Raw genomic sequence first — 20,230 nt, forward strand, 5'->3', positions numbered from 1 at the left:
CTGAAGGAACAGTGGTGCTGTGAGGTGGGGAAGGAGGTATGTGGGGCACCAGCAGCGACCGGTGTGTATTCTCTCCATCACAGTTCTCCTGTCTACACAGAGACAACTGGAAGAGAGGAAAAGCAGGTGGTGTAAGGGCCACTGGGTGGAAATGCACGCCTGGACTGAGGCCTACAGAGTACTAGTCCCTGCTCTCTCTGTATAAAGCTCACAAGCTGTCACTAGACTGGCTATAAAAGGATAAATAAAGCCATGTGACGGGTCTGCCCGAGTTCCTTGGTTAGAATACCCCCAAGTCACAGCCAACTGCTCTACCTGGACTGCACCTCCCACCTTGAGGCTGCTTCTGCAGTGTTCTCTACCCATTAGCAGACTGAAGCACTGGTGCCGTGTGTTTTCCTGACCACCCTTCAGTCATTACCCCAAGACCTGTCAGGCCTGCTGACAGTGCAGGGCTCTGAACCCAACCAGAAGACCTCTATGACTGTCGCTGTGTGGGACCCTGCCTCTGCATGACAGGCCCCTGTTCTCTCTGGCTAGCGCATCCTTGAGAGCCCAGCCTGGGAATCAGCATGGCTGCCAGTGTATCTGTCCGTGTGTCCATTAGGGCATCCTTTGGTACAGACACCAGGCCCTGGCCTGAAAGGTTTGAACTGTCTTTATTGTTCAGTGGCTACCACCCTGTAAAGGAAATAGCTTAGCTTGTGGAGATTCCAAAAGCCAAGAAAGGAAGCCATATGTGTAGCATGAAGCTACGGGGGTGGGGGTGGGGACACACATATGATTACTGCCAGGAAAAACATGTGTCTACCATGGTGACATATTCTGTAGGGCAGGCATGAGAAGGAAAAAGGACACAATCTCACGGAGTCCTGGGATTCGCTGTCTCTGTTGATTTTCTTTAAAGGCTTTCAATATTAACGATGCTGAAACTTGTAATCAAGTGTTTGTATTATGAAGACTACATCACTTTTCCGGAATCTTCTCTGGGCAAGGATGGCTCTGGCTTTATCTGGAGCCCAGACATTATCAACACACACACACACACACACACACACACACACACACACACACACACACACACACAGACAGAGACAGAGAGACAGAGAAACAGAGACAGAGACACAGATAGAGACAGACAGACACAGAGAGAGAGAGACACAGAGACACAGAGAGACAAAGAGACAGAGACAGAGAGTCAGACATAGAGACAGGGACTCTGACACAAATACATCCATATGGTTAGTGTTGACAGCTTGGCTTCCCATAATAAAGATCAAAAGGCCAAATACTCTTTTGCAATTAAGTATCTCACTAAACCGAAACGACAGCTACACAGAAATCTCCAGGGCGGGAGAAAGCCACGTTTGTGGCTCATACTGGAAAATGGGCTGCACAGTCCCAAGGCAGAATTTGGAACGAAACAACCAGAAATATTTCCTGAAACTTCTTTTGGGAGCACTCAGTTTGTTCGCACTATATTTTATTCTGTGTGACATGGGACTGTTGGCTTTGAGTGGGCGAACATCCCACACGCTGTGGCAACAGGAGTTCCACAGCCCAGGAGTGTCTTGGCTCCTAGCACACCAGAGGAGAGGGGCTTTTTTCTCTTCAAGGTTCCAGAGACCCGATGCTGATGCCGTGACTCACTCAGCTCTGAGGCCTGCCCCTTCCTCTCCCCCTCCCCTCCTGGTCCCTCCCTCTTTGCACCTCCCTCCCTCCACCCTCCCTGGCTCTCTTCACAGCCCTGGGCTGTAACGGCAGCAAGCAGAGACAACCTCTCACTCTGTCTTCTTTACCAGCGCCCACCCTGACCCTGGCCCGCATTCGATGGTGACTCGAAGGCCAGCCGGAAACATGAGGCTGGCCCACACTCTGCTGCCCCTGCTGCTACAGGCCTGCTGGGTGGCCGCACAGGACATCCAGGGCTCTAGAGCGATTGCCTTCCAAGGTGAGTGAACTGGTTGTGCTCCCTGTGTGCTGTGTTTAGCGGGTCGATGTGAAGGCCTGGAAGTAGATGAGCTCAATGTTCCACAAGTTACTGTTCCTCGTCCCCCTTTGTCTTAACCTTGTGGAGAGCCACCAAGAAGGGGGCTTGTCCCTTGTCCAAGCCTGCATTCTATTTTAGGTCCCGTCTTGAAACAGCTATAACACAGGGCTCCTAGCTGAAAGGCCCCAGAGTCCTGTCACCTCAAGTCTTGCCGTGCTAGGGAGATGACAAGTTCCTAAACTCCAGAGGGATGGACCAGTGAGGGGAGTCTGTGGCCGCCCCTCTGGGTCCATTCTCTGTCCTGAGTAAATGACCGTTCAGGTCCCAGAACTGATATTCTCTCTTTGCTTGGTGGCCAGCATAAGTAGCCTGTCTGTTTACAACTCAGCATGAGGTCATAGCTCTGGTGGCTTTGAGTTGAACCTGAGACCATAAGTAGTAAGAGTTCGGTTCTCCCAGGCAGCCCCTGCCCTCTTTAACTGGCCAAGACTCTGTCCAAAGGACAGGACACCCTGAGACTTGGCTCTCACTCAGACTCTGCAGGGTGTTGCCTACCAGGCAGGTGAGAGGCTAGGGGTGCCCAGATCACCTGCCCAGAGCTCAGAGCTCTGTGGGTGAGGATGGATGGTGTCTGGTCAGGAAGCCCCTGGCCAGTATGGGGATATGTGAAGGGCCGGGTGCTTCCGGCGGGGCCCAGGGCATGGCTCACGGGATCTTCTCTGGCTTAGACTGCCCTGTGGATCTGTTCTTCGTGCTGGACACCTCGGAGAGTGTGGCCTTGAGGCTGAAACCTTATGGGGCCCTGGTGGACAAGGTGAAATCCTTTACCAAGCGTTTCATCGACAACCTGAGAGACAGGTAGAGTGAGCTTGCCTCTGTGGCCCTGGGGTGGGGTGGGGGTAGAGGGACTGGACTCGAATGTAGAGCTGAGCCCTAACTCTGTATTTCAGAAGCTACCCCAGCTCCATCCCGTGTCTCTGCAGCTCAGAGGGACAGGAGGGAGGCTGAGTGGGTAGGAGATGGAACAGCTGGGAGGGGAGGAAGTCACCTTGCCAACAGGACTGAAGAGACAGTTCTGAGTATAGAGACGTAAGGCCTTCATACTCCAAGCACAGACAGGGGTTTGGGGAGTCAGCCTAGTAGCTATGCCTGGTGTCCGGAGTTCTGCATGCACCTGGACCCCACCAGCCCACATGGGCATTAGAGTCACCGCCTAAGTCCTGGGCCAAACATCCCAGCGTCTTCATCACAGGGGCTGGGAATAGGGAACCATGGGACACAGCATGCTTCATTCACTCTCTCTCCCTTCTTCCCTCCCTCCTCAATGGGGCACTGAGAGCCGAGGGTGTGGCTGGGGGGCAGGCTCTGAGGAAGGATGTAGATCATGAGCCTCCTCCCTTAGCCGGGTCTGTGCACAGCGGTCAGTCACCGTGAGGACAGGAGCTCAGCCAATAGAGGCCTCAACCCTGCTAACTACCCATCCAGGGCCTGCGGCTCTACCCAAAGACAGTGAGGTCTAGCAGATTGGAACGAACCATTTACCCCAAGGCTGTCCTCCTTAGGGACCTGAACTTAGTGAAAATGTCTGATGCTGTAGAAAGAAAAACGGAGCTCTAAGTACAGAAGATAGTGGGTGTCTTCCGGCCCTTTACTTAGCTTCTGGTGCCTCAGGACCCCACCTCTGAGGTTGGGTGGGAACTACACATCTATTAGCTTCACTAAAGGGCCCTTGGCCACTCTGTCTCCTGAAAAACCATGTGTGGGCCCCCATCACAGATCCCAGAGAGCTGTGGGGCCAGATGCTGCAGAGCAGGGTGGGGGCAACTGGGACCCACGTCAGAAACCCCCATGTCCTAGTTAAAACTGGCCTGTGCCTGCCTCTTAGTCTCAACCAGCCTTCTGCAGTGCATGGGGATCTGTGGTCACCTTTACAACTCAGTTGAGACTCGGGTAGGTTTGTATGGCCACACTCATTGTGTGGACTCAGGATGGGGACCACTTCCTTCTGTCACAGAGCTACCTGCCTATCTATGAGATGGGGACATAGTAGTACTCTTGGGCAGTGGGACAGAAAGTCCTTTCTTGAAGGTTAGGGTTAGCATGCATGTCCTTGGGGGGATCTCTCTGAGCTCCCCTTACTTCATTTCACCTACGACTCACAGGTACTACCGATGTGACCGCAACCTGGTTTGGAATGCGGGCGCGCTGCACTACAGTGACGAGGTGGAGATCATCAGAGGGCTCATGCGCATGCCCAGTGGCCGTGACGAGCTCAAAGCCAGCATAGATGCGGTCAAGTACTTCGGGAAAGGCACCTACACCGACTGTGCCATTAAGAAGGGGCTGGAGGAGCTGCTCATTGGGTGAGTGGAGCAGGACCGTCCACGATGGCCAAATCCAGACCTATCGTGTTTATGAGGGAGGACGGTCTAAGGTGGCTCTCTACCCATAGGCCTTTTCAACCTGTGTACTACAGGGTCTCCTTGGCCCGTTTCCATGGCCAGGTGAACTTCCAGCAGGCTGCCTATTACCCATCAAGCACTGGGCTGATGGCTAGAGACTTTGCCTCAGGGAGTGTGCGCCTGTAGCCACAAACCTCGGCAGGGGCCAGGGAGGGCCATTCTCCAATTTCTCCCCATCCACGGGTCTATCCACTGTCTCCTCAACTGGTGAGCAAAATGGCCATAGTCACGACCCAGAGGCCGCAGAGATCGAGAAGCAGAGAGAGACCGTGGGAGATACGGAGGGAGAAGCCATTTATTACAGTACAGCTATGGCGTGCAGCCCTGGAACCACCGGGCTGAAATCTTTTAGCAGCAAGCAGGGAGGTGTCTATCTCTCTTGCTATCCTGTGTGGATCTGAGGACCTTTCCTCACATGGCTCGATGCCTTCCCATAATGGCTCAGGCGTTCAGCTGATGGGCGAGGGGTGGCTAGGACTCTGCGCTCACAGGGTGCCCATGCCCAGTAGGGTAGGCACAGGCCACACATCTACCCAGCCTCCCTCAGCATCAAGTTCCCAGTGCAGCACAGGGGAGCGATACCTGTCTCCTCATCACTCCTTCCGTCTGTGGCTTTGCTAAGACTCTCCAGCTTTACGAGGCTGCCAGGCTGTGGGGGAGGGGAGCAAGGTTCACTTACCCCGTCTTCCTCATCACCCATCTGCAGTGAAGTTGCATGGGACGGCCAGGCCCTAGCTCCCATCTTGTGTAACTTTATGAGACAAGAAGGCTAGAGGCCGGATGGAGGGCTTAGGAAGTCAGAGCGTGGCCTCCATGTGCAAACCGCGGTATAAAATTGACGCGTAAACCGCGGTATAAACTTGACGCGTGGCCGCCACATGCAATCCACAGAGCAATCGTGAAGGCGGACATGGGGAAGACTTCATGTCTGTGTGGGCCCCTGCTTCACTCTGACGGCTTCCTCAGGAACGCCCACTGTACTTTTTAGGGTGAAACCATTGAAGGCTCTCTGTGAGTCCCCCTAGCTCTGATATCAGTTACCGTCCATGGGACTACCCCAGTAGTCCAGGGTCACCCCTGGGCCTCTCGTTCTCAGAGATCTGGGGTCCTAGGCATCTTGAGATGATGCCCATTTAGGGTACAAGCTGAGGCCTGGTGTCTTTCCTGAAAGTGTGCATCTCAAAGTGGTTGTTGCAGACACGTAACCCCACAAGACCGGACACTTTTATCATTAGGATCAATGGTAAAGACTTTGTCCCTGAGTTACAGGGACAGCATGTTCCAGAGCTGCCCTAGGCTATTCTCCAGGGCCTCAGCTCTGAGGGTCTCAGCTCTGGTTCTCAAGCTCTGAGCCCAAGAGGATCCTCATGCTGCCCACCTCTCCAGGGGCTCCCACCTAAAAGAGAACAAGTACTTGATCGTGGTGACTGACGGGCATCCCCTCGAGGGCTACAAGGAACCATGTGGGGGTCTGGAAGATGCAGTGAACGAGGCCAAACACTTGGGCATCAAGGTCTTTTCTGTGGCCATCACACCTGATCACCTGGTAAGAGCCCCTCCTCCTCTTACACCAAACGCACAAGATGGAGGACCTCTGGTCTCCTGGGCCCCAGAGCCACTGGCGTCCTCTCTTCTGCCACTGTTTGGGCACACATAGTCTGTTTCAAGGTCTCCCACCTCTGGGTCACTGGTCTGACCCTCGGGGTGAAGACTCCCCTGTAGATGATCCTAACCCTTCAGAGGGCTGACTCCACCCCCACTGAGGAGCTTGGGTATTGCTGTGTGGGTTCTGCGACCACTGCCCAGTTCACAGTGGCACGTGGCCTTGTGGGGGTGGCTCGTTCATTGTCTCCTTCCCCGCGCTCTCAGGAGCCACGTCTAAGCATCATCGCCACAGACCACACATACCGGCGCAATTTCACGGCTGCTGACTGGGGGCATAGTCGAGATGCGGAAGAGACCATCAGCCAGACCATTGACACCATTGTGGACATGATTGTGAGTACGGACATCTTCAGGGTCAAGGGTCGGGGGATCAGGGGTCAAAGGGTCAGGGGTCAAGAGGTCAGAGGTCAGGAGTAGGGGTCGGGGTGAGGGGTCAGGGGGTGAGGGTTAGGGAGAAGGAGGGCTGCTCCCACAGGAGAAAGTAACTCGTTCTTTCCTTTTCATTTCAGAAAAATAATGTGGAGCAAGTGGTAAGTGCTTCTCTCTGAGACCGGAGAGTCAGGGCCTGGGTCTTCCATGGGTCCCAGCTCTAGCCGTGAGCCGCTGTTGGGGGTGTATGTCCCAGGGCTCTTCCCTCTTCCTGTTTGGTCTCTGACTGGTCTCCTATCTCTTTCTTCCACAGTGTTGTACTTTTGAGTGCCAGGTAAGTGTGGCCCACCCTCTCTGCTGGCCCCCAGACCTCTGTCTAGGATCTAGGGTTAATAAGGTCTCTTCATTTCCCTCAGGCTGCCAGAGGACCTCCAGGGCCCCGGGGCGACCCTGGGTATGAGGTGAGTTGTCAACAGAATTATTTTAAAATAGGTGGAAGCGGTGAATTCCTCCACGGCTGTATTTCTTTACCTTATGCTAATCCCCATAACATCACAGAGAAACCAAGATTTACTTTAAGCTGTGCCTCAATACCTGGGCAGTTAAGTGGTGTATATTATTAACCTCTTAAGCTAATCTGGCTACCTCCTAGCCACGATCCCAGTATACTTGCTTCTTATAGGTCTGGCTCTTTGGGCTACAGATGTGTTTCCATGATCTCTCTCTGGACCCCTTCCCTCATGGCTCTAACCTCTCTTCATCCTCATGACTGATCTGACTCTCCTTCTCTACCTCCTTCCCCTGGCTGGTGGAAATCCCGCCCTATTCTCTTTTCTGCCCAGCCACTGGGTGATCAGCATTTATTGACAAGGCAGAAAATAAATGGTAAGAATCGTTTATGCAAACTTGAGACAGGAGATTCTTGGCCTAAACTTTATAATGCTGGATTGAAACAAGAGCTGAGGGTAGAGAAACCAGCATTTGAACAACACAAGGAGAACCTTTACGAGGTGTACAGAATCATTTCCTTACACTGAGTGGCTGGAATAGCCTTGCTCATGTTGGGATGAGCTAAATGGAAGCAGTCTGTGCCTACCTTGTCGGGCCCCTGGTACACTCAACATGGCCACTAGTGGCCTTTATCCAGGGAGAAAGTCCTGGCTTAATGTGGGTTTGGGGTGTAGGACTTGAGATTGTCGAGCCTGCTCCTCGTGGTTCAGAAGGTTGGCTGCAGACTTAAATGTCAGTTCAGCATCTGCCTGGAGTTGGGAATGAAACTGGGGGTCTTGGCGTGACTCACGTGGGACAAATCTGAACACCAAAGGAGACAGACGCTCACTGTTGGTTCCAGAAGGTGGTCATGTCAAGGAAGGTTATCCTACCACCTGACCATCATCCACGGAGCTGCGCTATGGCCCTCTGGGGAGTTTCTGTGCTGGGTCTCCCTGTTCCTCTGGGTCTGAAGCAGCATAACAGCCCAGCCTCCAAGACTTGCGGGCAGAGGCAAAACCCCTAGGCCCAAATCCAGTCAGGATGACGCAGCGTGAGGACCCCGGTGGGTAAGACTCCCAGATGTCAGCAAGGCCCGGAAACAAAGCCAGAACGATTCTGGAGCCTGGATGGAATCACTCTGAAGATCCTCTTCATGCACAAGAGGTGTTGACCAGCTTTTCAGAGCAGATGACTGAGGCTCCTGACCTGGCCTGCCCTGAGCTGATCTCCTCTGCCTTCCAGGGGGAACGAGGAAAGCCGGGTCTTCCCGGAGAGAAGGGAGAAGCTGGAGACCCTGTAAGTGTTCGTTACTGTCTGCATGGGAATGGGTACAAAGGCAGAGAAGCCTGAGGGTGGGCATCTGAGTGGTAGAAACTTCCAGAACCATAATTCTGAGCACAGAGACCACACAGCTTGTCTTTTGCTGGGGAAGAAAGGTACCCCAGGCATCAGGCCAACCAAGTCCCACGGCCTCTGCTTTTAGCCATAAGTCTCCAGGCAATTCTCTCTCCCTTCTAGCCCTCTTTAGGGTGTCCTGGCTTCCCTCCCTCTCCTCTGGTGTATTGTGCACACCCTCTCCTCCCTCTTGGGTGTGCTGGTTTGCCTCCTAATCTCCAGGGGCCTCACAGCCAATCACTTGAGGACTCTATGTGGGTCTAGCTGCACAAGGGGTGAGGTGGGCTGAGTGGTACCTTCCAGTGCTATCCAGGGATGCCTGACCATCTCTTGTTCTACTCTAGGGACGACCTGGGGATCTTGGACCAGTCGGGTACCAGGGTATGAAGGTACGTGTTCTTAATGTCCAATGGCCTCTCTTGGGTGGGTTGGATCAGGGTTTGGAAGCAAGGCACGAGCTGCTGTGTGCAACAAATAATGGATTCCTTCCTTTTCTGTTTGGCTCATAGGGAGAAAAGGGAAGCCGTGGAGAGAAGGTGAGTAAGGGCCAGCTTCCGGGTGCGTCCTTCCGGGTGCAGAGAGTTACCTTGACTGATGTTAGGGGGTGGCAGCTAGTGCTGCTGTCAGAGGGGAGCATGGGAAGAGGCCCCCCTGACTGTCTCTATGCCTCTGGCGGAATGTGGCTGGTCTTTAGAGACAGAACTCCTGGGTCAGAGAGGATGGGGGTAGGGGCTGTCATGTCGCCTCAGTGGGCAGTTCCTGGAGACCCTCAGAACACAGACCCTGTTGTCTTCCCTACCCATTCTGCCCTGTGTCCCTGATCTCTCTGTCCTATGTCCCTGAACGTCACTACTCTCTTTGGTTGGTGGGATGGTGTCACAATCCCACCTAATGGGAGAATGGAGGTGCAGTGGGAGCTGCCCTCTGACCTTCTCCTTCCTGTTTCCACAGGGTTCCAGAGGCCCGAAAGGCTACAAGGTGAGTATAGACAGGTTGAGGACATAGATGCTGTCCATGGACCAGTGCTAGGGACATCTGGCCTGTGTCTAACCTTCTTTTGTCTCTGTGCCTCACAGGGCGAGAAAGGCAAGCGCGGCATCGATGGGGTGGACGGCATGAAGGTAAGCCTGAGGCAGGAGGGCTGGGAGGGTGGGGTATGCCGTCTAGGATGGGAGGTAGACAAAGTCAGGGGCTGCCCCAAAGTGCACAAGTGCAGTTCCCATAGAGCACTTTCCCGAGAAACTCGGAGGTGTGAGTCAGGCGATGTTCCCTGCCAAAACCCAGGTCCTGGTAGACCCCAAGTGATCCACTTACTTTCAGAGGGCTCCTGACTTCCTGGGAGGGGCTTGGATGGACAGGACTCTAGTCTCCATTCAAACATTCCTATCTTGACATTCCCTTTTCCTTCTAGGGAGAGACGGGATACCCAGGACTACCAGGCTGCAAGGGTTCGCCAGGATTTGATGTAAGTCACTTCTACCCCTGTGTCTTGGAATTGTGGATTCTTAGGAACTTGGTCCAACCCTTGCTATACTGGCTCTTTCCAATGGCTGAGCTCTGTGTGCATTCATTTGATTCATTTGCTCGGTCTGAGGGTGGCCACTTGTCTGGAGCCCCCCCGGTGTCCTCGCTATCTCCAACTTGCATTTCCATATTTCCACCAGGGCATTCAAGGACCCCCAGGTCCTAAGGGCGATGCTGGTGCCTTTGGGCTGAAAGGAGAAAAGGTAAGTGACAGGGTAGCTCCAGAGAATGGAGACTTTGACATCTACTACGTCCTGGGTCAAGCATTCCTCTCTGAACCCACGGTGCGAGGAACAAGCCTGCCTCAAGGCAGCACAGCCACAAAGCCCCGAATGGCAGCCTCAAGTTGGCTGTTCAGTACCCAGCATCTCAGGTCTGCACCTGAGGAGGTTGGAGGCAGAGGTGGTCAAGGCTGTGCTGTGCAGCTGTGGGTGACTTGGAGGATCCCGGGAGGTCAGAACTCTTTTTTTTTTTCTTTTTTTTTTATTCGGAGCTGGGGACTGAACCCAGGGCCTTGCACTTGCTAGGCAAGCACTCTACCACTGAGCTAAATCCCCAACCCCGAGGTCAGAACCCTTGCAGAGTTGGTTAAGGTGGCCCAAGGTTAGAGTAAGCACTGATGTGGCTTTCTCGGTATGGACCCATGGACCAAGCATCTGTGACCCCTGACCTTCCCCAGGGTGAAGCTGGAGCAGAAGGTGAGGCTGGGAGACCTGGGAACTCAGGGCCACCCGGAGATGAGGTAAGACGGGGCAGCATGAGGCAGGATGGGATGGGATTAGCTTCATGGACTGGGGCTTGTGGTCACTCTTCAACCTGTCCCCCAGGGTGAACCGGGAGAACCTGGTCCCCCCGGAGAAAAAGGAGAGGCCGGTGATGAGGTGAGCACCCCATCCTTCTCTAGTTTCCATTCCCCACACACAGACAGAGCAGGCTAGGGCAGAAACTAACGTGTGCTATTCCTCCTTGTCCCAGGGAAATGCTGGCCCAGATGGTGCCCCTGGAGAGAGGGTGAGTCAGCTGGATGGTTCTGTTGCTACTGCCCTCCACATCGACAGTAAAGGCTAGTGCAGCCAGGCCTGGTCCCTGGAGGTCCTCAGTGCATGCCTTGACTAGGCAGGAAGCCAGACCCCAGTCATGGTAGATTTCACCTTGTGTGCTAGCCTTTGGGTCACATGGGCATCTGAGGAGGTAGGTGGCCTGAGGAACACAGAAACCCGCCCCTGGACTGGTCTCACATGACCACAGAGACATCTGCTGAGATCATCAGGCCTAGCCCTCAAGCTTCTTCACCCACCCTTCCTAATAGTGGGATACAGAGGCAGCCTCCTCACACGTCTGCTTCTTTTCACACAGGGCGGCCCTGGTGAAAGAGGACCTCGGGGGACCCCTGGTGTGAGGGGCCCAAGGGGAGACCCGGTGAGTCATGCCTTGGGGTTGTCTAGGGGAGACACTGAGACCGGAGTTGAGCATAGATCCGCACAGCTAGCCATGCCCTTTTACTGGCGCCTGTGCCTCAGCTTTCCTGCTTTCTATGGAGGGCTGGAACTGCCAGGGCTGTGGCAGGGCAACCGAGGTAGAGCATCAGTCCAAATCCTGTCAGAGGATTGCTCATAACAGGGCCTATCTGGAGAGGGAGAAGCGGCAGGTAGTGCCAGCCTTGGTCTCTAGCTTTGAGTTCAGCAGATCCAGTCAACCTTCACCAGACTGCCTCAATCGCTCGCCACCAAAAGAGTGGCTCCTCCTAGAGCAAATGGCTGGTGGTCACGTGACCTCTACCCTCTACACTCATTGGCTCATTTCTCCCCCAGGGTGAAGCTGGACCACAAGGTGACCAAGGAAGAGAGGGGCCTGTTGGCATCCCTGGAGATCCGGTAGGAAGCCTGATATATCGTGGAGAACTGTGATGCCTGACTAACCCAAGAGCTTCCCTCAGGCCTTCTGAAGGAAGTGTTCCCAGTGGCTCAGCAGGGTGGGGGAGGGGGATCCTCCTACAGATATGTGTCCCTGCAGACACACAATGTCCATGCTGGCCCGGTTAGGCTGGGTATGAACATGTATCAGAAATGTACTGGAAGCTGTGGGACACACTTGTAGGCTCCGCGCCATAACCTTAGATCTCTGGCCTTGAGCTGCTGTGCTCACAGGGCCTGGTAGTGTGGGGGTGAGGGGTAATAGAAACCTGGATACCACCGGGAGGGAGACTACGTCGATGAGGACAGATAAGAGTTGTAATGGATGGAGCTCTTTGTGTCCTCAGGAGCCTGGATGAGGCCAGCCATGAGGCTGGCTGGAGTGAGTTTGGGAGAATTAGCGTACAAAGGTTCCAGCATCTAAGGGCATGAGTGAGAGCTTCCCATGTTCAGGGAGCCAGAGGCCGGTACAGCCAGGCTCAGTCCGGAAACACTGGGGTCTTCAGGTCACCAGGCCAGATATGACCCCCCCCCCCAGAGCCATCGGGAGGGAATAAGGCAGGGACAGACGTAGCTTGAGTCTGGAGTTGTCCTTGCTTGTGTCTGGTAAGGAAGGGGCAGACGTCTCGGTGACTTCATAGGAAGCAGCAGGGCTGGCTAGTCCTTCCCAGGCCAGTGCGGCCATTAAGGCCCCCCGAACACAAAGGACCTCCACCTACCCTGGCACAAAAGTGAAGGCTCCCGGATGGACCCTAGAAAGACATGCAGGGAGTCCAGCCTGACCACACCCCACACTGGCCACTGGCCCCACCTGTCATAAGGCTCTGAAGGTCCTCCACCCCCGTGCCTGGGGCCCTAGAAGACATGGATGGGGCCATGGCCTGGGACTCTCAGCTCTGAGGGAAGGGAGACGGATGTGGCCTGAAGGGGGCGGGTGAGCTGAGTTCTCATAGTTCTTAACCTTCTAGGGTGAGAGTGGCCCCATCGGACCTAAAGGATACCGAGGTGATGAGGGTCCTCCAGGCCCTGAGGTGAGAACTTGCCCACTCTGCCCTGCTATTTGCCTAGGCTAGCCTTGAGTGTCATCCCTGAGGGCTACCCTAATCCTGCAGTATCTACCACACTCCCACCCCATTTCTCTGTACCTGGTCTTCCCTCTCTCGCCCTAAGAGGGTCCCAGAGAAGGATATCACAGCCCAAACTTACACTGTCTAGCTATTAACTGTTCCTCTCCTTTAGGGTCTCAGAGGAGCCCCAGGACCCGTTGGACCCCCCGGGGACCCAGGACTGATGGGTGAAAGGGTAAGTATTTGGGAGAACAACCCTGTTGGGCGCCGTAACTCACCCCTGGGAGAGGTGTTGAGGGGTAACCACAGTTGGCTCTCAAGAGTAAGGTTGCCTCATCCAAGACCCTCTTGCTTAACGTTTCAGTTCAGGCAGACCTGGGGAGGGGGGCTGCTCCCTTGACTGACAAGAGGAGCTCTGGGGACACAGCGGTCCCCAGCCATCTTGCCAGCATCTGGCATGGTGACAGCAATCCTATCTTCCCTCAGGGTGAAGATGGACCACCAGGAAATGGCACGGAAGGCTTCCCCGGCTTCCCTGTGAGTGTCAGAGTCATGTCTACCAAGCCTACTTTGGTATCCCTCGGGCTAACCCAGGCACCTGGATGTATGGGATAGACCAGAGTCATCCATTAGTTTGGGCATTTGGACCTGGGACTCTGCTGACCCTGGCTGGGCCTGTCCTCCTGTGGCTCACTTGGCTGTCCTCCCCAGTGGATCCTGGTTTAACCATCCTATCTTCCTCCACAGGGGTATCCAGGCAACAGAGGCCCTCCTGGGATAAATGTGAGTATTTCCCATCATGCCTCTGTCAGGCCATGTATGTTATGTTCACACTGCTCATGTGCACCCACAGGGGCCTGCACAATCAACATACCATGAGCACCTTCCCACGTGGCGCCAGGCGACATGACATTCACTCACATGTGACCCTGAGGTCGCACCATTGATGTCAGAGATACCCAAGCCGTATCACGTCCACCTTCTCTGCCTTCTTGACTCCCAAGATCCCGCTAACCGACAGATGTTGTCTCCTGCAGGGCACGAAGGGCTACCCTGGCCTCAAGGGGGATGAGGGTGAAGCCGGAGACCCAGGAGAGGATGTAAGTGGGGTGAAGCGAGGGGACGAATCTGTCAAGCATGCCGACCCTGAGACCTCTGCTCCCTGGAACCGTGTAACAGGGATGGCCGGAGATGTCCTCTGAGGGGCCGGAGCAGCTGGGCTGGTGTGTGGGCAACTGATGTGCGTGGCTGCTCCTGCTGACCCCATTCTATTTCCTTCCAGAACAATGATGTTTCACCCCGTGGAGTCAAAGGGGCAAAGGGATACCGGGGCCCCGAGGGACCCCAGGTAGGTGATGTGGCTGGAGGGCCTAGGGTTCTGTAGACACAAGATAAGGATGCATAGAGTAACCAGAGGCAGGAGCTGAGAGGCCCAAGGGACCGGGCTTGTCCCAGGAGCAATTAGGGACACTGAGGTCACCAGAGGACATACAGTGAAAGAATCCATAAACTCCATTGATCCAAGTTCCTCATTAAAATCTTTGTCTGCTTTGGCTCTGACAGGGGCCTCCAGGACACGTGGGACCACCTGGGCCAGATGTAAGTACAGTAACGGAAAATAAGATCTTGGGGCTGACCACTATGGCCATGGGTCCTGATGGGAACATTAATGAAAACTGTTCACAGCTGGGGGTAGCTGGGGGCAGCTGGGGGAGCTAGGGGCATCTGGGATAGCTGGGGGCAAAGCTAGGGGTAGCTGGGGGTAGCTGGGGGGAACTAGGGGCAGCCAGGGGCAGTTGGAGCAGCTGGGGGGAAGCTAGGGGCAGCCAGGGGAGAAGCTAGGGGCAACCAGGGGCAGCTGGGGGCAGAGGCTTGAAGCCTTTTACTCAGGCCACAGACATACATGACTACAGTTGAGGTTTGTGATGACTTCAGTGGACATGTAACAAGTTGTGGGAGCCATGTGGCCATGGGGGACACATGGCAGATATGTGTTGGTAATTGTATCATATCTTATGTTCTTAGTGGGTAAAGCCAGGAACACTCTGGGCTGGGAGGAGTCCCTGGATAGATCCACACCCCCAGGGGTTCCCAGGGAACACCAGGAATGGCCTCAGGCCATGCCATGTTAACAATCTCCTCTCTTTCCCCAGGAGTGTGAGATTCTGGATATCATCATGAAAATGTGCTGTGAGTATCTGGATCTCAGGTTGCCTTTTTTAATGAGCCAGCAAGCCCCTGCTAGCCACAAGGCCCAGGCTTCTGCTCCAGAAGGGTCTCAGAGGTTGGGAGGTAGAGGTGGGCAGGGCGTAGGCTCTATTGAGATTGGCAGGTCTCCCACCCCAGAACCGGGGCTGGGCTACACATGTTCTGAGATTTCAGGGACTCTGACATGCTGAGGCCCTGGCCAGAGCCTAGGTGAAGCTAGGCAGAGCAGGACAGGGCACCTTGTAATCCAGAGCTGTTCTATTTAGCGCCTCTTCTCCTCTCTCCTCAGCCTGCTGTGGTGAGTGCTGTCTCTTCACTCTTGGGAGTTCCTGTGCAGTGTTAAGTAGACCCATCCTGGCTCTACAGTGGGCCAGCCACGCAGCAGCCATGCACGACACTCAGCCACGAGCTCTCTCACCGGCCTCCCTTCCAGTGAGCAGTACTCTAGGGTCATGCAGGCCTAGGATACCGCTTGTCCCTGGCCTCTCTCCCTAATGTTTCAAGTAACCATCAGCAGGCCGGAGCCAGAGCCGGAACCAGACCCCCAAGCCTGTCTTGTTTACTCCTCCATAGGATCAGAGCTGGGATGAAGGAGAAAGGGTAGCAACTGTTGGGTCTGGTCAAAGAAGGCCACCCTGACAAGCCCAGCTCCCAAGGAGACTTGGGAGAAGAGTCCTGGTCCACAGTGCGGATCCCAGGACACAGGGGTGGGACCATGGAGTATGGAGGGAAGCCCACAGAAGGGCTCTAAGGGCTGGCCCATCCCCTCCCTAGAGTGCACGTGTGGTCCCATCGATATTCTCTTCGTGCTGGATAGCTCAGAGAGCATTGGCCTACAGAACTTTGAGATTGCCAAGGACTTCATCATCAAGGTCATTGACCGGCTGAGCAAGGACGAGCTAGTCAAAGTGAGTACAAGCCAACCTGGGACCGCAGGCAGGGCCAACAGAGAGCTGAGACAGTGATGTATGCATACATGGAGCTGGTCCGACCCTTCAGCAAAGCCAGTTTATCCTTAACGTCCATGGAAGATACACACACACACACACACACACACACACACACACACACACACGGAAGAAGATATACATGTATGTATGGTAGATATATATATGGAAGATGCACATATATATGCACATATGTATATATACATATTCACATATATAACTACATGCATACAGACACACACAGAAGATATATATGTATGTATGTATGGTAGAGAGATATATGGAAGATATATATGGAAGATGCATATTATATGTACACATAAACACATATATGCATACATGCATACATATATACACATACACACACATATATATGGAAGATATATATGTATGGTAGAGATATATATGGAATATACACACACACGCGGGTGGAAGATATATATGTATGTATGATATATATGGAAGATGCACATATATGCACATATATGTATATATACATATTCACATATATACATACATGTATGCATACACACACACGGAAGAAGATACATAGTATGTATGGTGTGTATATATATATATATGGAAGATGCACATATTCACATATATACATACATGCATACAGACACACACATGGAAGATATATTTATGTATGTATGGTAGAGAGATATATGGAAGATATATATGGAAGATGCATATTATATGTACACATATACACATATATACATATATGCATACATGCATACATATACACACTCATACACACATATATATGGAAGATATATATGTATGGTAGAGATATATATGGAAGATGCACATATATATATACATATGCACATATATGTATATACATATACACATATATACATACTTGCATACTTATACACACACACATACACACACACATATATATATGTGTATATATACATATATATATACATATATATATATACATATATATATATATATATATATATATATATATATATATATATAGTGTGTTCAAAGCTCATCCTTTAACCTTGGAGGGCCATGTACAGTCTTGTGAACCTGGCGGTGAGCCTGGGGGAGCAGTTATTCAGGGCTCTGGGTTAATGAGCATGCAGGGGGCGTGGGCCTCAGGGGAAAGGCCCTTGGAAGGTTGGGATCCTGGGGCACAGCGGTGTTGGACTCCAGACCCAGTGGTGCCTGCCGTTCCTGCAGTTTGAGCCAGGGCAGTCCCACGCAGGCGTGGTGCAGTACAGCCACAACCAGATGCAAGAACACGTGGACATGCGGAGCCCCAACGTCCGCAACGCCCAGGACTTCAAAGAGTAAGAGCATCCCAAGATCTCTGCCCCATTCCGGCTCCATAGCTGGCTGGCCCAGCCGGGACCCTGACTGTGGCTTTGACCCTGGCCTGTCTGCCTTCTTGGGCAGAGCCGTCAAGAAACTGCAGTGGATGGCTGGCGGCACATTCACCGGAGAAGCGCTGCAGTACACCCGGGACCGGCTCCTCCCACCCACGCAGAACAACCGAATTGCTCTGGTCATCACAGACGGACGCTCTGACACTCAGCGGGACACTACACCCCTCAGTGTGCTCTGCGGCTCAGACATTCAGGTGGGCAGCTGGATAACCTGAGCGGTGGCTGGGGGGCGGGGCTCCTGCAGACATGGCGGGGGTGGGCGTTCTGCAGGGGAGAAACACGGGATCAGCTGACCCGTGCAACCCTGTCCTCTGCAGGTAGTTTCTGTGGGCATCAAGGATGTGTTTGGCTTTGTCGCGGGCTCCGACCAGCTCAACGTCATTTCCTGCCAAGGCTTATCACAAAGCCGGCCGGGTATCTCCCTGGTGAAGGAGAACTATGCAGAACTTCTAGATGACGGCTTTTTGAAGAACATAACAGCCCAGATCTGTATAGGTGGGTACTGGGGAACCAACGGGCTGGGCAGCCAATGCCTACATCTATCTCACACACGCCCCCCCCCTGCACCCCCAGCTTTCAGGGACTGTTTGGGCTAGAAACAGTCTTCACACTGTGCCTGGCACTTTTACCTCAAGAAAGATTGTGGCCTGGCTGTGTGGCCCAGCAGAGTGACATGAGGACAGCTGTTCTCACGCTACATGCATGGGACAAGGCCCCTACCCACCCCCCCAACACACACCAGGGGCTGTATGTCAGCCTTGTGATTAGTTCTGACCCCAAGTGGACAACTTGGTTAAGGGATGTACTTTGTGATAGATTCATGATGGGTACTTGTTAAGCAGCATGGTCCAGCACTTGGCCTTCAAACTACCTCTCCTCATCCGAGACTCAGTTTCCCCTTTTTAATAGGAGGCCAAGGGCCCAAACCTACCTTTCAGTATTTTGGAGCTAGGACCAGGAAATGGCCCTAGGACATCACCTGTCTGTCTGTCCACCTGTCTGTCTTTCATAGGCAGAACTCAGAGTGGGAGTGGTTCACGGGGTCATGGAGACATAACGACATTCATATCCATGTGATTTCTCTTTACAGATAAGAAGTGTCCAGATTATACCTGTCCAAGTAAGTGCAAGGACGGGCTGGGACAGGGTGGGGGAAAGGCAGGACCCGATAAGGGTCCCACAGAGCTCTTGGGTGTTCTCCTTGAGGGAGGCACACCTCTGAAAATCTGGGTAGCCTCTGGCTAGTCCTGTGGAGACCACCTAGTCTCAGGCCACCCTCTCTGTTCCACAGTCACATTCTCCTCCCCGACCGACATCACCATTCTGCTAGACAGCTCGGCCAGTGTCGGCAGCCACAACTTCGAAACCACCAAGGTCTTCGCCAAGCGCCTAGCCGAGCGGTTCCTGTCAGCGGGCAGGGAAGATCCCACCCAGGTCGTGCGGGTGGCCGTGGTACAGTATAGTGGTCAAGGCCAGCAACAGCCAGGTCGAGCGTCTCTTCAGTTCCAGCAGAACTACACGGTACTGGCCAGCTCTGTGGACAGCATGGATTTCATCAACGACGCCACAGATGTCAACGACGCTCTGAGCTATGTAACTCGTTTCTACCGGGAAAACTCCTCAGGTGCCACCAAGAAGAGAGTGCTGTTGTTCTCAGATGGTAACTCACAGGGGGCCACAGCAGAGGCCATTGAGAAGGCTGTGCAGGAGGCCCAGCGTGGGGGCATTGAGATCTTTGTGATGGTGGTGGGACCCCAGGTGAATGAACCCCACATCCGTGTACTCGTCACCGGTAAGACCGCCGAGTACGACGTGGCCTTCGGCGAGCGCCACCTATTCCGTGTACCGAACTACCAGGCCCTACTACGTGGTGTCCTCTACCAGACAGTCTCCAGGAAGGTGGCCCTGGGCTAGAGGGCCGCACACATGGCTGTGCGCATGCGTGGAGACACACTTCAACAGCCCTTCTTGCCCTTCCCACTGACCAAACAGGAATAGGAAATGTGACCCAAATGTTCCTGACCAGTTGGTCAACTCGACTGTCTTAAAGGGAAAGCTGAGGTGCACACTCTTTGCTTTGTGTAATGTCCTCCTTGGCTCACCCGAGTTCCTATCTAGATCCCTGCCCTTGGTTTGTCCGTTGCGGCGGCCATCTTGCTGAGCCCCCTCCCCAATCTGGGCTGGGTCCGGCCATCTCTCCTCCTCCTCCTCACCGCCTCTAACCTGTCCCTGGTGTCTTCACACCATCCCTGCAGTTTCTGTCTGTGTTCCGTCTGCCATGCTCAAAGCGAAGCAGACCTTCCCGTGGGCTCAGCTTGCTGGATGATGGCTTTTAGAAAACCGAAAGCAAGAAGATTTTCAAACACAGACTTGGAGGAGACCCCTCTTCTTCATCAGGTGCTTGTCAGTGACCGACGCGGATCTCGGTCCTGGTCTTTAGTGGCTCAGTGTGAGCAGCGGGAAATGCTGGCCCCTGCCTCTAGTCCTTAAAAGCAAAGGTGCTATCCCTCTGTAAGGGCTCTCGCTGCACACAGAGAGGACAGTTCACACTCACGTGTTCTGTCAGAACCAACCCAGAGCTTATTCCCTCAAAATAGTGATCATCCCTTTTTTTTTTCCAACGACTCCTCCTTGGTTAGTTTTTTTCATAACTCCCTCACACTCCCCTTAACGTGGTCCAAGCCAGCTATCTCTGCTAATAAAGGTTTTTCCATTTTTCTCCATGGCGCTTCCCTTTATCTACCTACATTACCCAACACACTCGGCAAGAGAAGCCAATGCCAGACATTCCA

The 20,230-nt window shown here is 53.6% G+C and overlaps 1 protein-coding gene across 2 annotated transcripts; it reads left to right on the plus strand.

Moving 5' to 3' along the window:
• The first annotated feature begins 1,741 nt into the window (after window positions 1–1,741).
• Col6a1 (collagen type VI alpha 1 chain) lies at window positions 1,742–20,161 on the plus strand. Of its 2 annotated transcripts, NM_001427263.1 has the most exons (35): window positions 1,742–1,951; window positions 2,719–2,848; window positions 4,153–4,353; window positions 5,839–5,998; window positions 6,322–6,450; window positions 6,627–6,647; window positions 6,800–6,820; window positions 6,903–6,947; window positions 8,221–8,274; window positions 8,718–8,762; window positions 8,883–8,909; window positions 9,325–9,351; window positions 9,450–9,494; window positions 9,785–9,838; window positions 10,038–10,100; window positions 10,577–10,639; window positions 10,725–10,778; window positions 10,873–10,908; window positions 11,254–11,316; window positions 11,709–11,771; window positions 12,779–12,841; window positions 13,050–13,112; window positions 13,364–13,414; window positions 13,625–13,660; window positions 13,915–13,977; window positions 14,160–14,225; window positions 14,441–14,476; window positions 15,031–15,067; window positions 15,375–15,383; window positions 15,860–15,993; window positions 17,233–17,342; window positions 17,449–17,632; window positions 17,756–17,933; window positions 18,529–18,558; window positions 18,730–20,161. In NM_001427263.1, the coding sequence occupies exons 1-35, from the start codon at window positions 1,858–1,860 to the stop codon at window positions 19,350–19,352; spliced, it is 3,078 nt and encodes a 1,025-aa protein (NP_001414192.1). In that variant the 5' UTR covers window positions 1,742–1,857; the 3' UTR covers window positions 19,353–20,161. The 2 variants fall into 2 exon arrangements, 1 of the variants encoding a protein (NP_001414192.1); XR_015644641.1 differs by lacking the exon at window positions 15,375–15,383 and having other exon boundaries at window positions 15,031–15,071.
• Window positions 20,162–20,230: the final 69 nt, after the last annotated feature.

Source organism: Rattus norvegicus, chromosome 20 (genome assembly GCF_021556685.1).
Source record: "Rattus norvegicus strain SHRSP/BbbUtx chromosome 20, alternate assembly SHRSP_T2T, whole genome shotgun sequence".
NCBI lineage: Eukaryota > Metazoa > Chordata > Mammalia > Rodentia > Muridae > Rattus > Rattus norvegicus.

Excerpts from the sequence above, each read along its gene's own strand:
- Col6a1 (NM_001427263.1), top strand. The coding sequence starts at position 1,858 with ATGAGGCTGGCCCACACTCTGCTGCCCCTGCTGCTACAGGCCTGCTGG. Across the intron at positions 6,648-6,799 it reads AAAATAATGTGGAGCAAGTG|TGTTGTACTTTTGAGTGCCA; the intron begins GTAAGTGCTTCT and ends TTTCTTCCACAG. Across the intron at positions 13,978-14,159 it reads CCGGAGACCCAGGAGAGGAT|AACAATGATGTTTCACCCCG; the intron begins GTAAGTGGGGTG and ends ATTTCCTTCCAG.